The sequence below is a fragment of the Filicampus tigris genome, chromosome 15 (assembly GCF_054856515.1).
Source record: "Filicampus tigris isolate MCC_2025a chromosome 15, RoL_Ftig_1.0, whole genome shotgun sequence".
NCBI classification, from domain to species: Eukaryota; Metazoa; Chordata; class Actinopteri; order Syngnathiformes; family Syngnathidae; genus Filicampus; species Filicampus tigris.
Genome location: NC_141231.1, coordinates 4,018,978 through 4,030,000, shown reverse-complemented (window position 1 = coordinate 4,030,000; position 11,023 = coordinate 4,018,978). Strand labels below are relative to the sequence as shown.

Genomic DNA, 11,023 nt, shown 5'->3' with positions numbered 1-11,023 from the left:
CCTGGACACCATGTGGATTATGAACTTGAAAGAAGGTGCTTTTTGTTTTCAACCTGAAACCATTTCTTGCGAACTATTTCCGCTTTAAGTGGAACAATTCCTAAATGAATATTTTGGTATAAAGCATAAAGAGATTCGACTATCTTGATGACATTAAATAAGCAAGATGAACTGGGCTGTACTGTCTGTCCAAATTTAAAGTCCTAGGATAAATAATTATCTGTTACACAGATTAAATTACTGTTTCTTTTCATTCAGCTGTAATAATTGAAAATACCGGTATAAAGTGTGGTGGCAATTGTCACCATACTTGTGCATCGTATTGCTGGTTTTTCAAAATAAATCTACTTTAAATTTTTACTCCATAATTGTGGGAGCTGTTACATGGAAATCAACACCATATTTTCTGTCATAAAAATGATTCTGCGCGGGTAATTTTGTTGTTCTTACAAGGCTTTTTCGCATTCAACGTGCTGAATACACACTTGTCTTATATGTATAGTAATGCAAATCAAAAGAATGAGATAATTAACTGTACATGCTCTAAATTACACCAAAAAAAAAAGATGGCGTCGCCGTCACACTCTGTCATATTGCTTTCTACCAACTTTACTACTTTATTTTCCTAATGAATCCTTTGTATCCATCCATTATCCAAACCACTTATCCTCACAATGTTGTCATATTTTGGCCTGTATTAAGTTTTACATTGATTTTGTGCCACAGAGTTTGCGGAGGCAAAGCAATGGATAGAGAAGGAGCTTTCTTTCAACCAAAATGTGGATGTGAATCTTTTCGAGACAACCATTCGTGTCCTTGGCGGTCTGCTGAGTACCTACCATCTAACTGGAGACCAGCTGTTCCTAAATAAAGCTGTGAGTCATACAACAGGCACCTCTCTTCTCATTGAGCTGTTACAAATTTATAGGAGACTGACGCCTTCTGTTTTGCTTTGTGCTGATGTTACTGTAAATCACTTTTTTTGGCGGGGGGGGGGATTACGATCAGTATCAGAAAAGTTCCAGGACTGGTGTCACAAATGATGTATTTTAAAGCAAACTTAGAAACTACGAGCTTTCCATTTTGTTGTGGGTCGGATGATCAACCAGCAGCGTTTGCTTTGCGTTGTGGCAGCACAACTCGTGGTTGCTTCACCTTGATTCCATGTCTGCCCTCGTGCTCCTTTTTCACCTAGCCAGGCTGAGTGTAATTTTTTTCATTTTTATTTTTTATTTTCCTTCTCTTTCTCAAGCTCAAAGGGGCTAAGGGGACCAATTTTGAAGATGTGTATGACATAAAAATGGCTGTGACAGCATAGCTGCAGAGAATCCTCCCTGGAGTGCTTCGAAAGTGCGTTAGACCCTAGGGGGGTTACTGAAGAGAAATATGAAATGTATCTTTAGTGACAATCGTGGAGCTTTTCTGACACACCTTGTATATTCAAGGATTTCAATTTGACGTTGCTGCTTACAGAAAGACCTTGGGTCCAGGTTGATGCCTGCCTTCAAAACACCCTCAAAGATTCCTTACTCTGACGTGAATATCGGGAAGGGAACAGCTCACCCGCCTCGATGGACGTCTGACAGCTCCATGGCTGAGGTCACAAGCATTCAGCTGGAATTTAGAGAGCTGAGCCGCCTCACTCAGGACCCACAGTACAAGGTCAGGAAGGCAGAACACCATGAGAACAGTCAAATCTGCTGTAGTGTATGCAATGATGTGTATAATGTATAAATATAGTTCCAGTTTTGATGACCATATTATTGGTTAAAGCAGCATTTACCAACCCGTAGAAATTGTTCATGCGATCCTCATATGTGGGGTCTGGATTTTAGATTTTGTCTTGATGAAAAAGAATGGAACCCAGATTCACATCACACAGGTATTTTGTTGAACGTTGAAGACTCACCCAATACAAAATAAAATGTTTTCTTCGTGAGATAAAAGTAGAGACAGGCTCAAATTTGTGGCTTGATTCATTCCCAATATGAATTCAAGTGCCTTACCCCATTCGATTTATCATCATTATTGATGTGATGTAATGTAATGTGTTAACACATGTTCAGTGATGAATTAATTAAAATTGAAAGGCCAGTTTGGAAATGCTTGTCCCTGCATAGACTAACCTTTTGCACTGGTTGTACGAGTTCACCCAAAGGTTTTCTTCGGTGCACGAGCACAATCGTAAATTATCGACTGCATTTCATTTGTTTGCAATTGCTGCCTGTCTTTTTAGGAAATACTGACTGGTGAATGATAACTAACAATCTGGTCATTGTAAAGTATTTGAATCACAATTCTACAAGGTATCTTACTCAAAAGTATTGGTCCTTAGACCCAATCCCAATAGGCTACCCCTCAATTGTGCTTTCCTGTCGAGGCTGCGAGTGTATAAGGTGTCCTAATTATCCGAAGTGCTCCGTCGCCCCGTCCCTTTTGCACCCACCTCAGCCGAAGCATATTACCCACAGTTCGTTGCAGATTTGACCAAAATAGCAGGAAACTTGCGATGTTCAGTGGAATTCCTTTGCCTGTGCCGAAAAAAGTCTTTTCAAGAGTAAATATCAAATTATTACATACTTTAGAATTTGTATTTAATTTCCATCGATGTTTTAAAGTTGCCTACATATTTTTAAAGCTACCTCTGTATTTTGTCCCAGTGTATTTGCTGTACTTAGCAACCTTCTGCGTATGTGTCGCAGATCGTGCAGGGGGCGCAAACAGTACAAATAATCAGAGCTGGGCATTCCGCCTATGTGACGCCCATTTTGTAGGCGATAAACAATAGACGGAAAACCTAAACAAATATTCGGACTAAGCATAGGGCTGCAAAACAAGCCCATTTTTTCTGTCTATGTAATTGTCGATCATCTATTTTTGCGGTGAGGCTTCAATGGCCACAGGGGCGCTTCTGTTTCCCGTTGGCTGGGGCCGAGGTCCTCAAAGCCTCAAATGTCTCCTTTTAGGACCTTTGCGAACCTTTGAGGACCATGGCCGCGGCCAACGGGAAATGGAAGCCTCCCCCCGAGGTCCTCAAAGGTCCATAAATGTCCTAAAAGGAGATGCATTTAGTCCGGCCGCGGTGAGGCTTCCACGCCACGCTGAGTCTTTTGTTTCAAATATTGCCCAATTACAATGAAATGTGAAATGTACCAAAATACACTACCACGTTTTGGGAAGCTAAAAACCTCAGAGCATGGCATTAGACACACTGCGGTCCTTTTGACAATTAGAACGGGGTAGGCAGGACACAAGTCACTCTTATCTTAAAAGAAACATTTTAAAAGGGAAATAAAAGGAAGCTGTAGTGTGACAAGCTGTTATTATGTATTATAGGCATCCAGGGTTTATGCATGCCATCTGAGGAGCACTACTGCTGGGTGCAAATGTAGATGATGTTGGGCAGGTTAACTTTTTTTCTGCACATTTATGTACAGTATTCATAACACCTTCTGTCTTCCTGCGGTAATCCCTTTCAGGAGGCTGTAGATGAGGTAATGAAGCAGGTCCACAAGCTGCCGGGCAAACATGATGGTCTGATACCAATGTTCATCAACACCAACAGCGGCCAGTTCTCTCACAGAGGCATCTATACGCTGGGCGCCAGGGCAGACAGCTACTATGAATACCTGCTCAAGCAGTGGCTCCAGGGAGGCAAGACTGAAGACGAGTGAGGACAACTTTTCAATGGAATATAGAAATAGGCAGAATTATTTCTGTTGTGTGTGATTTTACTGTATATTACAATTGGTTAACTGCCAGAATTAAACAAAGTAATGTGGGGGTGGGTTTTATTAGAATCAATCTGGTGGTCTTATTTTTATTGTTGTATTCTGCCAGGCTTTTGGAGGACTACATTGAAGCAATCAATGGAGTGAAAAAACACCTTGTTAGACAGACGGGGCCACGCAAATTGACCTTTGTTGGAGAGCTGTCCCATAACCGCTTCAGTCCCAAAATGGTAGAAATGCACACAAAGACTCGTCAAGTATTGAAATCTTACTTGTCTGGATGTAATCATGGAGACGTGATCAACCAAGAGCTTCTTGTTATCTTGACATTGTGTTTGGAGATGAATACCTTGTGCCTGTCAGTGAGCTACTTATCCAACTCTTGACTGCAATTGGACAAATTGAAGTCAACCAATTCACAATGATCAGCTTGTTGAAGGTTTGAAATATTTTCCTTTCTTCCATTCAAATTCCTCTTCTTTCAGGACCACCTGGTGTGCTTTCTCCCAGGGACCCTGGCGCTGGGAGCCCACAATGACCTTCCAGAGGACCACATGGATTTAGCTGCACAGTTGATGGAGACTTGTCACCACATGTACACACAGATGGAGACCGGACTTAGCCCGGAGATTGCGCACTTCAACCTGCATGCCACTGATAGTCATGACATTATTGTCAAGGTGAGGCTTCACATCTCCAGTATACATTTTTAATTTTATTTCCTTTCAAAACGTGTCCTCTCAAAATTTACTGTCCTACTTATTTCTTTGACTTGACAAGATTATTTGTGCCCTTTGACTGAGTTCAGGACAGAGGCTGACAAATATGGGATAGTTGGGACCGATACGGTTATCAAAACAAAAAGCTATCCAGTATATTGGACGATTAGAAATAATAGCGCCACCTGGGGGTGACCCTGCAAGCCCCACCCCTTTTCAATGTACTGGCCCGCACCACTGGCCAGTATAGATTGTAGTCGCATCAGCTATGCATTTCATCCCAAACGCACAGCCAGCCAGGCAAGCCGCTCTTGATCTTCCCTCACTCACAGCACGTCCACTTTGTCAGAGTGCACATTTTTGCACTGGAGTCGAAGAGAAGTGGCTCCTTTCACACACTGTGTCTCATTCACTTGAAAGAGAGGTCTCCAGCCGCCAGAGCGGAGCGTCGCCGCTTCCCCGGCCCGACAGTTGTGGCCCCCGCCTCAACGACGGCAGCTTTGGGGAGTGTATTTATATTTTAGTGGCCAAGACTTGCCATGTGAATGTTATGGCAGAACCTCACACACAGCGAGTGTGGCCATCAGGCGCGCTCCCATCCCTCCGCGCGCCTGTTGTGAAAGCAAGGCCGTGGCGGTGTGGGCCGGGCCAAGTGAGGTGGTGTGTTGCTGTTTAAGACTAATGGAAAAGCGGCACTAGTCTGCCTAGTGACAATTGTTCATTACTGTTTGGTGGTTGGTGTGCGCAGCAACCAGCTTTAGGACGACATCATGAAAGGGGTGCAGCAGCGACACGGGGAGAGGCGGCGTTTTAGTGAAGCCGGCGTCTTACTTTCGGGTTAGGAAAATAGCCACCAAAGTGTGCTCTTCTGGCCACTCCTATGAACAATTTCTGTCAGCGCCCCTGATTATAAAGGGTTGAGATACTTTTTCTTGGAAATGTACATTGCATGACTCCCTACTTGACACCCCGATTGTATCTTTTCGAATGATTTCAGTGTTGACAATGTTTTCCTAATACAGCCTGCAGATCGACATAACCTGCTGAGACCAGAAACTGTGGAAAGTCTGTTCTACATGTACAGATTCACAAAGGACCCCAAATACCGAGAGTGGGGATGGGAAATTCTGCAGAGTTTCAACAAATATACTAAGGTAAAATGAATGAACAGCTACAGTCTTGATAGCAAAAAACAACTCAGGGATCACTTGTTCATAGAAGCTGCTTAACTCATTCACTGCCATTGACGTATTTATTTGTCTTTTCACAGTCCAGCCATGCAATCCCAGGAAGTTATTCATATTTTTTTCAAATATTTTCAAATGTTAGGGTAAAAGAGGGTCGGTCTGAAAAGGGTAAAAAAGGGTCTCAAAATGTCTGGCAGTGAATGAGTACACAAGAAAGGCCTTCAAAGGAAGACAGAATATATACCCGTGAACAAAATAGTTGGTACCCCCGCTGTTAAAGGAAGCAAAACCCACAGTGGTCACAGAAATAACTTGAATCTATCAAGTGTAATAATCACACCGGTCAACACATTTTTACTATTTTGTTTTCATCAGATATGCAAGTAAACTTTTCTATATTATTTTGATCATATGATAGGTTTGTAGCTCCCCCTAAAGAGGTTTAACGGAGCCCTATCCTGGTATGTTTGACCTATGGCTACGAAAATAGGAAGACTCATTTAGGACCCAGAGACATACAAAAAAAAGTCTTGGTATCTATATCCTAAGATGTACAGGGAGTAAGTTATGAATATTTGAATGTACAATTTTGGCCCGTTTTTGCACATTTACAAGGATCCTAGATTTTATGCGGTTGCTCTGTACCCTCTCAAGACCTGGGACATTAACGGGGATAAATATCTTGAGTTTTCGAAATACTACATGATGAGGCAGGTCACCAAATTTTGCATTTCATAATTCCTTCACCATTAAACAGGAAATATTTAATAACTCCCCTGTGCATGGTCCCAAAAATCCAAAACACGGATATTAATTGTTCGGGTTCGATAACCGGGAATCGAGTGGAAATGGAAACCATCATTCCCGTTCTCCTGGAATGGCTTTTCATTTTGTCGCATGCTGTTGCCATGGCCGTGCGCTGTTTGCAAAGAAAAAATATGCCGTTTTTCAGTATCTAACCCTGGGCACATTCATCAAGTCTGGCAAATACTTCTATATTTTTGAGAGTTATTGTCCTTATGTGCCAGTACCCCAATGTGACCGGGGTTGTGAGGGTCCTTTATAGACCTTTATAATTTGGGTCTATGATAACCAAATATCACGTTCGTAAAGACAGAATACCGGTATTTTAAGCCGCTCTTGTATTCCGTATCATTATCTGGTGCAAGTGGTCAGGATATTGCGGCAGTTTAGTGTACAATAGTCAGTCTTTTATCCAGAAGAGCTGTCTGTGGGAGGGACGGTTTTATTTGGCAACCTGGAGGAAACACCTTTTACTGTAAATGTCATGTTATATCACTGTCCTCTTATATTACAAAGCATCTTTTGCCTTTAATGTCCTAACCATAAAAGTAGATTTGAGCCACCTGACCAACAGCCTCCTTTTTTCGCAGGTCTCAGATGGAGGCTACACATCTATCAACAATGTCCGTGACCCTGAGAACCTGGAGCCCAGAGACAAGATGGAGAGTTTCTTCCTGGGCGAGACATTGAAATACTTCTACCTGCTCTTTTCTGACGACATGGAGCTTTTCAGTCTGGACAAATATGTCTTCAACACCGAGGCCCACCCGCTCCCCATATGGCCCTCTCCACCCAAGTAATGGCACCATACAGGAGATGTGTGCTTCAATCATGCCGTGACGTCCTTATCAGACTGTAGGCGTTCCTCAGTCAGGTGCGCCGTTGAGCTACCGAACTGCTGTGATGGTCAGTGACCCAGGTGTGCGCAAGGCCACCTGTACTTGGGTACATTTTCCAAGTGGAGGAATTTCTGTTCAGTGTTTCTCAAGGAAAAGGTCTGAGCTGGTCTCTCCTGTAAATAAAATGGTTTGGAATTTGGCCTGGGGCTTGTCATGATACAGTATGTGGAAGGTCTTTGTCACCTTAGGGCATTGATATTTCGTGTATGTATGAACGATAAGTTTGATTGTGATTCTTGACATTAAGAGGCTTGTGAAGTTTTTCTATTTAAACCGATTGCTGTCAATTACTGTTTGGATTATGAATCCTTAAATAGCATTTTAGCCCTGTTGGAGAAATGTATCCGCTGTAGTTGTTCTGGAACAAATTTTCAGGATTAGACTTGGGTTCGTTCTCAGTTCTGAGGTTTCCATCAGGCTTTATTGTACAAAAGGAGATTCAACTTTCAGAATAGCTAAACATTACATTCATGGCGAAATTTTCATGGCACAAAATAACATGATTTACTGCACTGTTGTAGGGTCACAAACCACTGCAGGCTTCTGAAATAAAGTTTTGTCAAGCCGCTTTGTTAATCATGTACCGGTACTATTGGAATGTCACCAACATGTATGCCAAAGACCTGGGAAGTCCCAGATTACGTTTACTCACCAATAACTGCAACAGAGAGCAAAGTCGGACAACAAAGTTGACCTGTCACGTAACAAAAAGAACGTTAATATTTGGACACTTTCATTACACATTGAGCAAGTGAGAAGGGAAGAAAATGGACCTGGCCCCCTTTTGTAGTTATGTTTTTGTGTGTCTGTAGTATTTTTGTCCATTCATTTCGAAGTACATTTCTAATGTTAGCTGTTAAGCCTGGCTCACAATCCCTGTTCTAGATCATCACAAAGGACTATTGGGGCCACACTGAAAAGAAATAAGATGTAATTTTATGTGATTAAAGCTGCCATTTTAAGAAGTGATCCCATTCCCACACAGCATGACAGAAATCTGCCATGTATTCATCATCAGCTTTGTACTAAGCATAGTGATACAGGGACACAGAAAGGACTCGCAGAAAAATGAACTGTCCAAAATGTCTTGAGATAAAGAATTAAGATTCAGGTGAAACTTTTGGGTTCAGAGTGGGCATCTGTACACTGTATAAATATCTTTTGTACCATGGTTGTAAGACCTTTGGAAGGAGTGATAGACTCACTCTTTGTAAAACTGATGCATTATTATCATCATCATCATCATCATCATCAGAGGTCGACGTTCGTCAATGCTTTAGTCCGTCTATGAGTTCTCTTACATATTTCAGGCCCGCCCAGTTGGTCAGAGTCTGCCAAAGGGCATCGAAAACGGACTTACCGGTACCACGTGACACGCAGGTGCCTCACCCCTGACACACAGCCAAATAAAGAAAAATAAGACGGTGTTGTATACCTTTCGGTCCCCCAGACGCAATGACGTGTGCCCCATATTGATTTTATTTCACCGATGTGTCTGTTGTTTTTATTTGATATTTTTTTTCTTTATTTAGTGCCATGTCTGCTTGTGCGGCACCTGCGTGTGACATGAATATTACGTTCTCGATGCCGATTGGCTGTCGCCGACAAGGGACGGACTGGGACCACGCGGATCGGTCAGAAATACAGAACTTAGTGACGGTTAGACGATGCCATGATCAGATTATTATGATCACAATTTGAATGTTATTGTGTTGCTACCACAGTGGTGCCTTGAGATATGAGTTCAATGTGTTCCGTGACCTCGCTCGTAACTAAACACATATCAAATCATCTTTCCCTACTGGAATGAATAAAATGCTCTTATTTGTCCCAGCCTTCCTCACCCCCCCCCCCCCCCCAAAAAAAACATTGCACACTCATATTGCACTTTATAAAAGCATACAATAATGACCTAATTAAAGAGAATGTTAAGAGTTTTTGCCATGTTTCAATTCAGTGGATGTGCTGCTCCTGGTGTGTACGCCTTGGCCACTGGGGGGCCAGTATAATACACAGATATACTGCACGTTTGAGACAGTCTCAGCTTCTCAGTAAAGCAGTAATATTAGTCATTCTTCTCAGAGGATAAAGAATAGATGCCTGTGAGTATTATGTCTGCAGTACATGTGTTGCTCCACCATTTGTGTTCATAAGTCTAGACTGTTGATATTCATTTGCCCAAGGCGTTTTACATTTGTAACCATTAGGCCAAAAGGATTTAAAGCAAAACCATGTAGTTGTTAAACACATATGTAATGCTCTTAATTTTATGACGTTTGACTGAACTTCAACTGGGAGTGGCACTTAACAGCTTAAAGCCTCTTTTTTTGAAGATTGTTCACCACCAATTAAACTGCCGCTTATGTGAAGTGACTTGACTTCTTTGCCACCCTGCTGCACTCGTCTCGCACTTTGAATTTTTTTCTGGCAAATCGTCCAGACGATGGCTCGTATCTCGAAAACATTGTAAATTGTGTCAATCGTATCTCGAGGCACCACTGTATCACAAACATCCCAAACACTCATTCCTTTGATGAATGTACTCGTTCACATATCATTTTCACGTTGTGCACTCACTGTGATTCAAATTAAGGTTCTATGTGTGCGGCTACTATGTTGCAAAGTAGATACCTTTGAAATGAGGGAAAATTGGAAAGGATTTAGTTTATCAAAACAATATACAACACAATGATAACATTCTGATGTCAGCTAACACCATTTTCTAATATTGATTGCTTTTTGGGAACATTTCATAGAAATATGAGCTTACTGTGTGTTTTTTTTTTCAAAGTATTCCTGATCCCCATGTTGCAATGTTCAGCTAATCTTCCTCAAGGAAGTATGAGTAATGTTTCCGAATTTCCTCCCATTTTTGCTGCGTGAGATTTATAAGGATTTTAATTGTAAATGCAGTGGGGGGTTTTATAGACATGTATGTGAAAAGTGTGTAAACAAAAGCAAAACATGAAATGTAAAATTGCCTGAAATGCTAATGTGCCTCTCAACACACCACCATATCATCATACTCAACACTTGCCAGTCATCCGCATGTCCTCCATCCTTCTTCAAAATCAACTTTGAAGTTTGTAATGTAGCGTTTTCTGTATAGTTGAAAGTTTGTTTTGTTGCTCTTTAAAGTGTATAGTAACGTGTCTTTCCCAAGCGGTTGTACTTAATTCTTTCCCTATACTGGCGTCAAAGACACTTCTTCTAAAGTTGGGGTTCAAACTATTTTCGTCAGACATGTCGAAGATCCAATCTCCTCATGTTCTGACCGGTCCACACAACTGAATGTGCACCATAGTCATCCACGTTCTCCTGTGCCTGATAGAATGTTGTTGTGTTCTTTTGCTGCAGGCTTACGAAGTGGCTGCAGCCCTGGTTTGGTTGTTTTATTTCGATTGTGGTGTGTAGCTGACAGAACATTGTGATGTACATATTTTGTATAAATGATTTTGAACTTGCATTTCCAGCTCCACTATTTAATTTCAAGTTCTACCATTTGACTTTTAACACAAGAACCACTGCCATATTTGCAACCTTTAACTTCTTTCCGTTCCATTTAAGATGCCTTCTATTTTACCTCGAACTAATGTCTGTTTAATAATTGATTGATTTTTGATTTACTTTGTGGGAAAATTCTAAGTTACCTAATTAAAAATTATTCATAAATCTCCCTTCTA

At 41.5% G+C, this 11,023-nt stretch overlaps 1 protein-coding gene across 3 annotated transcripts in view; it reads left to right on the top strand.

Annotated features, from left to right (window-relative positions):
* The window catches only part of man1b1a (mannosidase, alpha, class 1B, member 1a), a 20,544-nt gene extending 9,521 nt beyond the window's left edge, over window positions 1-11,023 (top strand). For all 3 annotated transcript variants that reach the window (XM_086053952.1, XM_086053951.1, XM_086053953.1), the window contains 8 exons: window positions 1-35; window positions 727-875; window positions 1,474-1,662; window positions 3,480-3,670; window positions 3,841-3,961; window positions 4,217-4,411; window positions 5,473-5,604; window positions 7,032-11,023. The exon at window positions 1-35 is cut by the window's left edge and continues 145 nt beyond it. In XM_086053952.1, coding sequence (XP_085910078.1) covers window positions 1-35; window positions 727-875; window positions 1,474-1,662; window positions 3,480-3,670; window positions 3,841-3,961; window positions 4,217-4,411; window positions 5,473-5,604; window positions 7,032-7,241 — 1,222 coding nt within the window. In that variant the 3' untranslated portion in view covers window positions 7,242-11,023. The remainder of the gene's footprint in view (window positions 36-726; window positions 876-1,473; window positions 1,663-3,479; window positions 3,671-3,840; window positions 3,962-4,216; window positions 4,412-5,472; window positions 5,605-7,031) is intronic.